General features: G+C 34.2%; 3 protein-coding genes across 3 annotated transcripts; 2 read left to right on the top strand and 1 right to left on the bottom strand.

Annotated features, from left to right (window-relative positions):
• Positions 1 to 1,389: 1,389 nt before the first annotated feature.
• On the bottom strand, positions 1,390 to 2,399 carry LOC112419449 (protein MAIN-LIKE 2-like). Its single transcript, XM_039831116.1, has 3 exons — positions 2,340 to 2,399; positions 1,848 to 2,258; positions 1,390 to 1,434 (listed from the first exon to the last, which is right to left on the bottom strand). The coding sequence occupies exons 1-3, from the start codon at positions 2,397 to 2,399 to the stop codon at positions 1,390 to 1,392; spliced, it is 516 nt and encodes a 171-aa protein (XP_039687050.1).
• Positions 2,400 to 3,258: 859 nt separating this feature from the next.
• On the top strand, positions 3,259 to 4,773 carry LOC120578412 (uncharacterized). Its single transcript, XM_039831115.1, has 3 exons — positions 3,259 to 3,466; positions 3,567 to 3,875; positions 3,959 to 4,773. The coding sequence occupies exons 1-3, from the start codon at positions 3,259 to 3,261 to the stop codon at positions 4,771 to 4,773; spliced, it is 1,332 nt and encodes a 443-aa protein (XP_039687049.1).
• Positions 4,774 to 11,307: 6,534 nt separating this feature from the next.
• Positions 11,308 to 14,653, top strand: LOC11409652 (pentatricopeptide repeat-containing protein At1g05750, chloroplastic). The gene is made up of 2 exons (XM_003596824.4): positions 11,308 to 11,891; positions 12,334 to 14,653. Exon 2 carries the CDS (start codon positions 12,869 to 12,871, stop codon positions 14,420 to 14,422), a length of 1,554 nt encoding a protein of 517 aa, XP_003596872.1. The 5' UTR covers positions 11,308 to 11,891; positions 12,334 to 12,868; the 3' UTR covers positions 14,423 to 14,653.
• The last annotated feature ends 13 nt before the right edge of the window (positions 14,654 to 14,666 follow it).

Raw genomic sequence — 14,666 nt, 5'->3', positions numbered from 1 at the left:
AATTGGCGTGGTATTTTTTGATTTTTTTTTTTTTTAAATTTTACTACCTTGCAACCCCCACTTGCGGGGTATATTTAAAATTTTTTTAATACCCTGCAAGTGTAACTTGCGTTCCATTTTTTTTTTTAAATACAAAAAAAATAATAAACAAAAAAGAAGGAAAAAAAATAATAAACAAATTAAATATCATAATATCTACAATTATTATAAATGCCCGGCCGTCCCACACCCTCGTCTTCGACGATTTCTTCCGCGATTTACTTGAGGGTCATGTTGGTCTTCGTCATTGTTATCTGTAGCTGATTGTATTTGACTACCATAACCCAATGACAACGACACATCGTGTTCCCTTGTTTGCCATCCAATATCCAGAAATTGTTCATTGTCGTTGAACGAAGCCGAAGAGAAGTGAAATAATAGGTTTGTTGGTGTTGGTGGATGGTTGTAGTTTTGGTTGGTGTACATTGGGTATTGTGGGCTGTTGTAGGGGGGGTAATTGGTGTTGGACGGTCCAGCTTGGTTTGAGTCATTATAGGAGAAGTAGTTGGTGTTGGATGTGCTAGCTTGGTTTGGGTCATTGTAACCATAATTTGGCATTGAATTTTGTTGGTAAGTTGACTCATAATGGGGCTCATATGCATTTCTCGGGGAGGTATATGGTGGTGGTTGGATGACATTTTGTTGGGGGGTGGCGAGAAATTCATACATTACAGAACCATGAATGTTTTGTGTTGTATGTGGTTGGGATTGATGATCTTGTAGTTGAGAAAAAATTTCTTGATCCCAAAAATCATCATGAATTGGTGTTTGGTTGTTGTGAATTTCGGGTTCATGTTCCAGCTCTTCTTGTTCGTCTGGATCTGAATCTGATGGTTTTGTGTCAACTGAAATCCTTAGACGTGGGTTGCATGTGGTTGTCAACCACTCAATATACGCATGAGTTGGGGTGAGTGATCTTGGCCGCATGCGAGGTAAAGTATGACTCTGTCGGTTGTCCCAATGTAAGATTTCTTCTGGAAAGCGAAAACCGTTTGATTGGTACCACGTCTTGAATCGTTTGTCCACCGTATGAAATTGTCGCATGTCTCTTGGGACCCCGGGTATTTCTTGTGGCAAACCAAATTGAAGCTTGACCCTATCAGTTGGATGTCATTCAACTTTGTCAAAACATATAAGGAAGGTTGTTGCTGTCCATTTCCAATAGTCTTCAGGCTGGTTGTATGGAACCTTCTTGTAAGGTCTCCATTTAAACTGGCACAAGAGAGAAGTTGTAGTGTAAGGTTAACAATTTTGATATATATATATATATGAACTCATAATTCAAAAATCAATTAAAATATTACATCATGTGGTAGTATGTCATCAAACTTTTTTCTGTAAGATATAGTATCATGGCTTGGATTCTCGTAGTATCTTGAACCTACACCTGTCCATCTAACAAATGATATAAAGAAATTAGTAGCTAATTTATCAAATAATAATATTAATAAGAAGCGAGAATATGTGAGTGGGTTAATAAAAAAAAAAATTGGCCACGCTTACTTTAATCCTAGCGGCCACTGGAGTAGGTTATCATTTCTCGGAGCGATATAACTCAACCGACAATATCCCCAAACTTGTAACAAGAAATGACATCCATTTAGTGCTTTTATATTTGGATGTGAGGTCTCACACAAGCCACGATAAAGGTAAGCCAAAACTGCCGATCCCCAACTATGTTTTCTTGTTTCATTAAAATCCATTAACAAATACAACCAAGAGGTGTGCACAAATAATCCAGTTGTATTTGGAAACAAGAACCCTCCAAAGAGGTATAGTAGGTACCTCCTAGTGTGTTGTATTTTTACCTCTGGAGGAGATTGTTCATTGAAGTTATTATCGACCAGATTATCCTTTAACCACGACAAGGAGAGAGTAAAACCATCAGTTTTGTGTGCCGGAGGAGTTATTCCCAACAAATGAGCACAAAGATTCCACGGAAGAGTTGGAGGAGCCGTAACAATTGAACCTCCAAAAGGTAAGCCGAGTAACATATAGACGTCTTCCAAAGTGATAGTACACTCACCCGTTCGAAAGTGAAAAGTATGAGTTTCGGACCGCCATCTTTCTACAAGAGTGGTTACAATGTGCCTATCAATTTTGTAACGCTCTATTTGAGAAACCTCAAAAAATCCAGCTTGACGTAGATAATCTTGAATAAAAGGACTTGGTACTATGTGTTGTCGTGTACGAGTGACAAGAGGTACACCCTCTGCATCCTAACAAAAAATAAAAAGAGAAGATATAATAAGTAATTTAAAAAATGTAAGTAAAATTAACAAATTAATATTCATATATACCCATCTTCTGATGTGTTTTTCCGTGGATCTAAGATCATTTTCCAACCACAAGTATGCCATTTGTTACGTGAGTGAGTAAGGAAGAAAAGGATTGATATAAAAAGAGTAAGAATTAAGGAAGAAAAGGATTGATATAAAAAGAGTAAAGAGTAAGAATAAGGTTGTGGTATTTGTAATGTTAAACTATGTGTAAAGAAATTGAAATAGTAGTGTCGTATTTTAATTGAAGTGAAGAAATCACGTGTTACTACTGCAATGCATGCATGCCAACAGTGTTCAAATAAATGTAGAAATGACAATTGCATGTAAAAGCAGAGGCATGCTGTTCAACAGTATTGCATGTAGAAATGACAATTGCATGTAGAAATGACCATTGCATGCAAAAAATGCATTATTTTCTGCATAAATTTTTTGACTGAAATGACCAAACCATGCTAAATCACGTGCATGGTAGATGCATTATTTGTACTGACCAGCTATATCTGAAGGGCCAATTAAACTGGCGCGTGTAAGTAATACCCCGCAAGTGGGAGTAGCGTGCTGGCATGAAGATGGCGCGTGAGTGCCCGACCCCGCAAGTGGGAGCTGCGTGATGCCATGAACTGGTGCGTGCTGGCGCGTGACGAAGCATTTGGCCATTGCGTTTTATTTTTTACCCAATTTTATAAAAGTGGTGAACCTGTTATAATTATAATTGTATCACACCACTCTACTTCATACTCTTACTCATTTCTTAACATCAAACCATTCAATGGCACCAAATATAAACATTTTTATGTACTACAATGGAGAAGTTAAACAAAATGAATCCGGCATTTTTTTCCAAAGTCAGTATACCAAAGGTTTTAAAGTGAGCATGGCTAGTACTTACTTGCATCTCAAAAAAAGAATAGTGAAAAAGTTATGTCTCGGAGATAACATGGTTGTGTCTGAAATTATATGCCGGAATCCCATGTTTGTTGGAACTACCACAATTCACTACCAGGCGTTAAGAATAACAGATAACGACGATGTCGAGTTTATGTTTAACGTACATAAAAGTCACAGTTCTTTGTCCTATATAGAGCTTTATGTTATGTTTGAGATGACGAATCCAACATCTAATGTTGAGTTAAATTACCCATCAAGTTCTAGTCAACACCAAAGTCTACCACAACAACAATATAGCACACAAGATATTTCCCATTGTCCAAATTGACGCAACTTGGTTGTATGGTAAATACAAAGGAACATTGTTGTTAGCTGTTGTGCAAGATGGGAACAACAAGATATTTCCCATTGCTTTTGCAATCGTGGAAGGCGAGACCAAGGAGGCTTGGAATTTCTTTTTGAAGAATCTAAGGCAGCATGTCACCCCACAGGAGAACATATGCCTCATTTCTGATAGACATGTGTCGATAAAGAGCGCGTATGATGATCCACAGAATGGATGGCACGGTGCTCCGACAAGCCATGTGTATTGTGTCCGACACATTGCACAAAACTTTATGAGATCATTCAAGGATGGAGAACTTAAGAAGAAAGTTGAAGGCATGGGTAAAAATCATATCTCTTTCCACGTAAATTCGACATATTATTTGTTTAAAAAGACACATTTAACTTTTTCCCAAACAATGCAGGTTACGCCATGAACATCCCTACATTCGAATATTACCGTTCTGAAATTGCTGTTGCAGACCGAAAGGCTTTAGCATGGGTCGACAATATTCCCAAACAAAAGTGGACTCAATCACATGACGATGGTCGACGATGGGGCCATATGACAAGTAACTTGGTAGAGTCACAAAACAACGTGTATAAGGGTATTCGAGGACTCCCTATCACAGCTATTGTAAAAGCATCATATTACAGGTTGGCGGCCTTGTTTGCTAAAAGAGGGCATGAGGCAGCGGCAAGGGTAAATTCTGGTGAGCCATTCTCAGAAAACAGCATGAAATATCTGAGGAATGAGGTGATTAAATCCAACAGTCATCATGTCACTCAGTTTGATCGGGATCGGTATACCTTTTCCGTCCGTGAAACCATCGACCATAGAGAAGGATTACCAAAGGGAGAATACAAGGTAGACCTGCAAAATAAATGGTGTGATTGTGGACGATTCAGAGCGTTACACCTACCATGCTCACATGTCATTGCCGCATGTTCTAGCTTTTGTCATGACTACAAGACTTTTGTCGATAACAAATTCACGAATGAGTGTGTATACGCCGTATACAACATCCACTTCGACGTGGTTCACCACCAGACATATTGGCCTAATTATGAAGGACTGAAGGTGGTTCCCGACAAGTCTATGCGTAGGGCAAAGAAAGGTCGTCCACCAATTACTCGCATTAGGACCGAAATGGACGATGTGGAAACTGAGAGAAGATGCGGCGTTTGTAGGATGCCTGATCATTCGCGCAAAGATTGCATTAATATTAGACATCAGTAAAACTCTAGTCTTTATTTCATATTTATTGTATTTCGTATCTTTTTAATTTTGTAAATATTATGATTATTATTATAATTACTTTTTTGTCAACGCCTAAATTTACATTATTAATATAAGTTAAAATGGTATGATAAATTGAAAAATTAAACGAAGTATTTATAGTAGATGAAATAATACATGTTTGATAATAATCGTAGATATTGTAGTATTTTTTTTGTTTATTATTATTTTTGTTTAGAGTGGTATTTTAAAAATTTAAAAAAAAAACCCAAAAAAAAACCCGCAAGTGGGGGTTGCGGGGTATTAAAAAAATTTTAAATATACCCCGCTTGCAAGGTTTTAATTTTTTTTTTTTTAAAAAAAAAAATGGAACGCAAGTTACACTTGCGGGGTATTAAAAAAAAATTTAAAAAAATTTAAATATACCCCGCAAGTGGGGGTTGCAAGGCAATAAAATTTTAAAAAAAAAAAATCAAAAAATACCATGCCAATTTGACTTGCGGGGTAGTTAAAATTTTTTAAAAAAATTTTAAAGGTACCCCGCAAGCGGGGGTTGCAAGGTACCAGAAAATTCTGAAAAGTAGGGCATTTATGCAATTTTTTGCAAAAGTGAGGCATTTTTGTATTTTTGGACACAAACAAGGGCAGAAAAAAAAAATTTCTAAATATACATTTTTAAGATAGACATCATTCTTTCTTGGCTGTGAGGAAAAAAAATTTAACATATTTTAAGCAAGTGAAATGCAACAATTTTAACACTTGATAAAAAGTTGAAAATAAAAATTTATCCTAAATTTATGTATTGAACACATTGAAATATTAAAAAACAATTTTTTTATATAAAAATTATCAATTATTTTTATTTTTAAATTCTTAACAAATACTTTTAAAGACACTCCTTAACAAAACTCTTTAAGCAATTTGCAATTTCACTAGTTGGGGAGTAAATTTAAAGAGTCGTCCTAATAAGGGTTTGTTTGGCAATACCTATTTTTAAGTTTATAGTTTATGTCTTATAAGTTTATTTGACTAAAAAAAACGTTTGGTAATGATTATTTTCTCACGAGTATATAGTTTATTTTTATGATATTATAGTAATTTGTGATAAGTTAATACAAAAGTTGTTATAACTTAAAGTAACTTAATATGAGTTTTAGTCATGTGTTGTAACTTAAAGTAATCCCGCTTAAAATAAATATTTTTGTCTGGCAGTTGTTCCTTAGACCTTAGTCGGATTCCAGCAAAGGCTACTTTGTTTAGGTGACATATTTTAACCATCTACTTTGTTTAGGTGACATATTTTAACTATTTCTGATGTTAATTGTTCAGTAGATTGAGGGTGTGGAAATATATAGATCATTTCTTTATTAAATGTGATTTGTATGGTAGATTTTGGTCTTTGATTTCCTGTTAGTTGGTTAGGTTTTTCGATGGCTCTTCATGACAATTTACAAGATTGCCTTCTTTAATTTGATGGTCTAGGGAGATTTTCGAACAATGCTCGGTTGACTTTTAATGTTATCTGAATTTCTGTTATTTGAGTCATATGAAAGGAGAGAAATGAGAGAATTTTCAACATAAGGTAGACATTCTTCAAAGTTTAAGAGAAAAGGTTAAATTGCGGGCTGCTTTCTGATGGTTAAAATTGACTTATGTTATGTTCAATTTTTATTATCTTGTTTGACAACATAATCCTTTGTCATGCATAAGAGTTGTTTCCTAGTTTCTCTTTCTTCCTTCTCGTTGTTGTTTTTTGTGATGTGGCTGTGTTGGAGATGTGTGTTATTTGAATAATTATTTGTATGACAATATTTAAGACAACCATAAATTTACAGAGAAAAAATAGATATTGATAAGAAAAGCAAAACAACAGAGGAAATGTAAAAATATAATGTGAGTATGAGAGAGAAAGTTGTCATAAAAATTATCACACAAGATTGTTAGTTTCTCGGGTACACCATGTGCCGGGGGGACTTTTGGTTGGGTTTATTAATATATACTTCTTTAGCCTTTAAAAAAAATTAATTAAACGCATATTTTTTTATGTCATTTCATATTTATAAACTACTTCAACATCTTTTCGTAGTGTAGCATCTTTGCTACCTACTTTTTGTTTTAAAAAAAAAAAAAAAAAACTACTTCAACATCTAATTTTAGTAAACATTACAAATTTAATTAGCTATCTTATTCACGATAAGTTCATATGCTATAAAGTATAAACTAACTTCTGGCCTATCTGCTATATTTTATCTAACAAAATGTTTTAGGGGTATTGTTTAAGGAATCTTAAAAAAAAAATTATTAAAATACAAATTAAATACTTTTCAAAATCATAAATATGCACCTTTTTAAACAAAAAATAATAATAAATTTTTTGAAAACTATGTTTCCTGTCCAATAAATGATTAAACCGATGAGTCAAATTTCACCATTTATTTGCGCAAGCCCCGTTTAAAAAATGTTCTAAGAATATAATTTGTTAACATTTTCTATTAAAAAAACGATAAGAATTAAGAAAGAAAGGAGCTACACATCTTGTTCCTCTTTCATTGAACGTGACACTTGCTTGCAATTGCAATGCTGGATGGTTTGTGTTCAGATGAATTCAAAACAAATAGACTTGTTCTTTCTTAAATCAAACTAGAAAAATGCTTGTAACCAAAAAAAAAACTAGAAAAATGCTTCCTTCTTTCTCCCCTGTTTCTACTTCTCTTATTTATTTCATATCTAGTTTTTTTTAACACAATGTTAAGATCAACAAATACTTGTTCAAGGTTCTTAGAAATTATTGGTTATTGGTTCTTAAATCATTTGATACATAAAGTTTTATAAAAATCAAAGTAGTTTTTGTTGTAGTGTGTCATCCAACTCTCATAGACATTTTCTTTAAAATATAAAAAATAAAAGGCAAAAAAAATACATCAAAAGTTTGGAATCCAAGATATGGATTGTATCGCTCTCATGTAAACGAGTTGATTTATAATACACTACCAAAAAAAAAAACGAGTTGATTTATGGTATTTTTAAATTTAAATAAAAGTCACACTAACTACGAGATTGGATGCATTCTGAAAGTTTAGAACCGAGGTTGTCAAAGTGGAGATGTAAGTCATTATAGCCAACCAAAACACCCCCGGAAAATTGACTCACGCCAACAATGAGAGGGACTGAGGTTAAAAACTAATGGGAAGAGACCAATTTGACTAACATAAATGCAGTTAATGGACCTAGACGTAACAACAATTAGTTGTGGAGCCAAAATGAAAATCATAAATAATTTAAGAGACCAAATTTGATAACAATAGGTCTCCTTTTTCAAAGCTCCTCCTGATACAATATATATAATTAAGTCATTATTTAAATCATTTTTATTTTTGATTGAGGAGGGTCATAAGATTCATTGGGACAAAGTGTATTAATGAAAAGAAAAAGGTGGGTTAGAGGTGAGAAATTCAAGAGCTTTTAATCTAACTCTCTTAGAAAAGTGGTGTTTGAGGTTAAAGAGAGAAAAATAACTTCTTTGGCATAAAGTTTTAGTTGAGAAATATGGACTTTTAATTGAGTTGGTGAGTAAAAAACGAAGAAGAGACTTATGGTGGTAGATATGTATTTGTTGTATTGAGAAGGGTGATGAAGGGCGTGGAAGGAGATGGTTTTGTAAGAATATGTTGAAGAAAATAGATATGTATTTGTTGTATTGAGTCGTGGATGGGTGGGGAGGTGTTCAAGGATCACTTTAGTAGGTTATTCAATCTTTTAGTTGATCAAAATGTTTCGGTGAAGGACGTGGTGTTTTCAAGTGGTTTGGAGGAAGGGGCTAAAGTTTGAGAATTTTGTTTGTTTGTTTGGGAGGAAGATTTAGTTGATGGATGCATTACTCTCTTAGCTAATATTTCTTTGCAGGATGATGTGGATGATATTTGACAATTAGATATTAATCTCGGTGGCATATACTTAGTTAACAGGCTTATAAGCTGATCTCTAAGTTTGATTTAATATTAGATTCTATTCTATATTGTATAAGATTTCTTGAAATAATTTGGTTCCATTAAAGGTTTTGCTATTTGTTTGGATATTGTCAAATGATCGTCTTCTAACTACTGATAGCTTGTCTCGTAAGGATGTCTGCAATATAGCACCCCCTTTGTGTATGGACAAATGTATCACAGACGAAACATCTAGTCATTTGTTTTTTAATTGTCATGCAGTTTGTAAGTTATGGGCAGATGTTGTGTCTTGGCTAGACATTAGTTGTGCTTTGTAGAACAAAAGCTCTTACTCAATTTATAGGTTTGGTTTTTCATGGGAAAAATGTGATGAAGTGTTTTCACTTGATATGGATTGCTTGTTTGTGGGTGATTTGAACGCAACATAATCAAACTGTTTTTAGCAATCAAGATAGACTTTAAAGTCATCTTATTGGTTTGGTGAAACTTTTAGTGTGGTCGTGGATTAAAAAAAGACTAAAATATGGTTTTAGTCCCTGCAAATATGCATCGTTTTGGTTTTAGTTTCTGTAAAAAAAAATTTGTTTTTGGTCCCTGCAAAATTTTTTGTTTTTGAAAATAGTACAAAAAATTTTGCAAGGACCTTTTTAAAAAACAAAATGTTTTGCAGAGACCAAAAACTATAAAATCGGTTCCGTCATCATGTGGCAGTATGCAAATCATCACAAAAATGGGGTCATGGACTATTTTAAAAAATAAAAAAATTTGCAGGGACCAAAAACATTTTTTTTTACAGGGACTAAAACCAAAACGAGACATATTTGCAGGGACTAAAACCATATTTTAGCCCTGTCTTGTTAACTAATGCCCTCGGAGCATTGGTTAAGGAATAAAAAAAGTAGAAAAATTGTCTTAGAAATATAAACTATTACTTTTGACTAACTAATTATTACACAACTTTTTAATAAAATCTTACCTCTTTTAGTTACTTAACCAATACCCCCGGAGCACTAACCATTCTCGTAAAAATAAAGCCAAGGGATTCTCCTACAATTTCTATCAATAGAATATTTGAGTGCTATGTGTTTAGGTGTAGCTACCCTTGGATTTTGATTTTTTTTATTTTGTTGGGTTGGTATCGCCGTTATGTTTATGTGTATTTTGTTTCTTGACTTTTGTATCTTTTCAATCTTAACATTAATTATACTTTGATTGTTTTGTTTAATCTAGTTCTATTTTGGGTTATTAAAAGAAAGAAAAAAATTAAGAGATCAAATTTATAATTTTGCCTAAAATTAAAATGACTTTATATAAATTTTCTTAATTACGATTATTTTTCATTTCAAACGTAATAATATTTCCCTTTCCTCTTCACACTTTTTATCTAATCAAACAATACCCTTAAAAAAATCAATTTTCATAATCGTTCTCACGATTTTCCCACTTATCACTCTCTTTACTCAACCGAGTACACCCTAAAGTTACTTTCGAGCTAGCTTTATTATAATTCCGACTCTTATTTTCCTTCTAATTCTAAAATCACAAGAAAACAGAACATTATTGTCCTTCTAACTTCCTACTCATAATTGACATGTTTCATTTCCGTGATTAACAGTACTAGATATACACTAATTTAAAATCACCATTAATAGACATTTTAATCATAATTTAATCAACATTATTGTTCTTTATTTTTCCTTTAGCCTTGTAACAAAAAAGAGAGACTAATTATATGAGATTCATTAAATGATTTTATTTTAATAAAGATACAGTTAAGGAACTAATTTCTTCTGATAAATATTTGTTGGGTTATGTTAACCACCGGTGCCCCAGAGACACTGGTTAAGGAAGCCAAAAGAGGAAATTGTAAATTAAAAAAGACACTTTTTAAGTTTTGAATGCATTGATTACACAACTTTCCATGCAAATATTACTATATTTGTTTCTTTAACTAGTGTCACGGAGCACTGGTTAACATTTCTCATATTTTTTTATATACTTTGATTAAAGATTGACGAAATGATTAGTGGTCCAAAATCCAAATATCTACCATGTGTGAAGTAGAGAATTTTAAAGTTAACAATTTGATAGCTGCGTGTAAGAAAAAATATTTGTTGGACTCTTGCGTAAGTTTAATTTAATTGATAAAGACGTTGCATAATATATGTAAATGTTGAAGTTTGAACTTCAAACACTCAACTTCTCCACATTTTATGTCCGCCAGGTTACTTGAAAAAATATTATTGTAAGAATTTTTTTTAAATGAATTACTACTATAGTTTTGATTTATCAAAAAGTTAAGTAAACGTGAAAATGAAAGAAAATCAAAATAATAAAGGGTTTGTCTAACATGTGCAACATTGCTCATGTTAAAATAACTAATAGTAGTAACTTTTTTTTGGAAAACAACATTTATTTATTCAAAAGTTTTATATTTAATATTAAATGTACAAGTTTTAATACAAAATTTTTATTTTAAACTTCTTAACATGATAGAAAAATCCAATAATAAATACCGAAAATTGAAAGGTGAGAGGCAGTTGAAAGACCAGCTGTCGGTGTATCCCCCTCTAACCATAAATAAACCATTTCCCTCTTACTTTCTCTCTCTTCATCTTAGAGAGAGAAACCACTTCTTCTTCTCGAATTCAAAAATATCAAACCGTAATCAACGCAATTACTCCACAAATTAATCACACTGTTTACACTATCACTTTTACCACAACCAACATAATTAATCATCATTGCCAGCGTGAAAGTGAGAAACAGTTGAGTATAACCACAAAACGTTCATTCATTTCTCAAACGGTTTCTTTCAAAAGCAATGTAGTAGACAGTGGCGGAGCCACGTGAGGACTGGGTATGGCGATGTCCTGCCCATTAATTTTGTGAAATTACCATAATACCCTTAAGCTAATTTGAATATTACAGCTATGCCATTCACACATTCCTTTTTTCTCATAACGAAAAGAAGCGTATCCTTTCCATTTCTCTCTCGCGAGTCTGCGACCGGGAACCTCCATCTCCTCTACCTCACTCACCGGCAATCAGGCCCCGACCGGCGACCTCCGTCGAACTCATCGCCACCATCTCTTCTCTCTGTATCGTTCTCTGACTCTGAATCTTCATTTGTCTCAATCTCTCCACAAACCCTAAAACTGTTAAAAAACTGTAAGTGTAGGATCTCTGATTCTTCATTTGTTTAGTAACGATACTGCTTCAATCTCCTTTTGTTTGTTGATGAATTTGATTTTCAACTTCAATTTTCCCATAACCCTAATCAAAACAAAAGGGGATTTTTGATTTTGTTAATAATACTGCTTACCTAATTCAATTTTCAACTGCTTTACTGATATTTGTTTAGTGGATTTGGTGTGTATCTTATTGCTGTACTGATATTTGTGTCATTGGGTGTGTATGTTGCTGCTTGCTGTAGTGATATTTGGGTCATTGGGTGTGTATGTTGTTGCTGTTTTGTTTCACATTGGGAGTAACATTGTCAATTGTATATTTGTTTCATTATGAGTCTTAACACTATTTTTATATCAATTGTAGATTTGTGTCATTGGGTGTTTATGTTTCTCATGTACTGATATTTGTTTCTCATTGGCAGTAGCATTGTCAACTGTATAAAAGTCAAGATGAAAAATAAAAAAATCTATTCATTTTTTAAGAGAAAGGCCGATGATATTTGCTGCTGGGTGTTGTGAGCAGCTGTTAAGAAGGTTTACTGCTGGCTATAGCGTGTTTCTGCTTGTCTGATATATGCTGGTAACTGTGTGGCTGCCTAGTAGGTTTGGTGTTGGCTGAAGTGTGTTTCTGCTATTGTGTTGCAGTCCTGTTTCTTTTGGAGCTTTATAGGATTTATTTTGTTTATTGCTCTGCTGTTTGTGTTTTGTTCCTTTTATTGCTCTGCTTTAGGAATGGAAAAAAAAAAACTTGAACAAATGAATGTGTGAGAATTTTTTTGCTGACGGCCATCTCAATTTTTTTTGTCTGGCTCCGCCACTGGTAGCAGAAGAAGAAAACGAAAACCCCAACACACCAAAGAGTGTTTTTCGGCTATATCATATGTGTCCAGAGCAATTTGAGCAACTTTGATATAGGTACTCAACCAAAAATCAGTTACCACCACGATTGAGAGAAGAATGATCCTTACTACGTGCATTGCAACCCCAACACACCACCCTGACCCTCCAAAACAACCTCCACAAATTCACCCTCCCTCTACATTTTCTCCCCCAAACAACCCCAACAAAAACCAAACACTCTCTCTAAAACACAAACCCAACTCAAACCAAACCGTATCATGGACATCCTCAATTTCTCACCACTGCAAAAATAACAATTTCCTCAAAGCAGCTTCCGAATTCATCCAAATGCTCGAAGCCGAAGTCGAACCCAATCACATCACCCTCATCACTCTCCTCTCTGCTTGTGCCCACTCTCCCTCCAAAACCAGCATCACCTTTGGAGCTGCATTACACACACACGCTTTCAAACATGGCTTTGCCATGAATGATGTGATGGTGGGTACTGCATTGATTGACATGTATGCCAAATGTGGGAAATTGGATTATGCTAGATTGGTTTTTGATCAAATGGGTGTTAGAAATTTGGTTTCTTGGAATACTATGATTGATGGGTATATGAAAAATGGTGATGTTGATGATGCACTTAAACTGTTTGATAAATTGCCTGTGAAGAATGTTGTTTCTTGGACTGTGGTTATTGGTGGGTTTGTTAAGAAAGAGTGTTATGAAGAAGCTCTTGAGTGTTTTCGAGAAATGCAGCTGGCTGGTGTTGTGCCAGATTTTGTGACTGTTATTGCGATTATTTCCGCGTGTGCTAATTTGGGTGCACTTGGTCTTGGCTTGTGGGTTCATAGACTTGTGATGAAGAAAGAGTTTAGGGATAATGTTAAAGTTTTGAATTCTTTAATAGATATGTATGCGCGATGTGGGTGTATAGAGCTTGCTCGTCAAGTGTTTGATGGAATGAGTCAGCGAAATTTGGTGTCGTGGAATTCGATCATTGTTGGTTTTGCGGTTAATGGGCTTGCTGACAAGGCTTTGAGTTTCTTTCGTTCAATGAAGAAGGAAGGGTTAGAGCCGAATGGAGTTAGTTACACGAGTGCACTCACAGCGTGCAGTCATGCTGGGTTGATTGACGAAGGACTGAAAATCTTTGCTGACATTAAAAGAGATCATAGAAATTCGCCGAGGATTGAGCATTATGGTTGCTTAGTGGATCTCTATAGTAGAGCAGGGAGGTTGAAGGAGGCTTGGGATGTGATAAAAAAAATGCCTATGATGCCTAATGAAGTGGTGCTCGGGTCATTGCTTGCAGCTTGTAGGACTCAAGGGGATGTTGAATTGGCTGAAAAAGTGATGAAGTATCAAGTTGAATTGTACCCTGGTGGAGATTCAAATTATGTGCTTTTTTCTAACATATATGCTGCTGTTGGAAAATGGGATGGTGCGAGCAAGGTTAGGAGGGAAATGAAAGAACGTGGCTTACAAAAGAATCTAGCTTTTAGTTCCATTGAGATTGATTCCGGCATTCATAAATTTGTGTCCGGTGATAAATATCATGAAGAGAATGATTATATTTACTCAGCCTTGGAGCTTTTGTCTTTTGAGCTGCACTTATATGGCTATGTTCCTGATTTCTCTGGAAAAGAATCTGATGTTGATGATTGAATTTTGTGACTGAGTGCACAGTTACATAACTCATTCACTAGACCTGAAATGTACCAATTAAAAACATTAAAACCTAAACTTTTCCTCATGTTATGTAGCAAAAGGTATATAGTCAATTTTTATTGCATCTTATATGAATTATGTAGAAAAATCATACTGTTAAAAAAAAAACACAGTTTGCTTATCCATGTTACAAGCGACAATGTCTCTATCTAGATTTCTATTTATGTATACTGGCGTGTGT

This window comes from Medicago truncatula, chromosome 2, assembly GCF_003473485.1.
Source record: "Medicago truncatula cultivar Jemalong A17 chromosome 2, MtrunA17r5.0-ANR, whole genome shotgun sequence".
Taxonomy (NCBI): Eukaryota; Viridiplantae; Streptophyta; class Magnoliopsida; order Fabales; family Fabaceae; genus Medicago; species Medicago truncatula.
The sequence above is the reverse complement of the archived record's forward strand: the minus strand, read 5'-3'. Positions and strand labels throughout refer to the sequence as shown.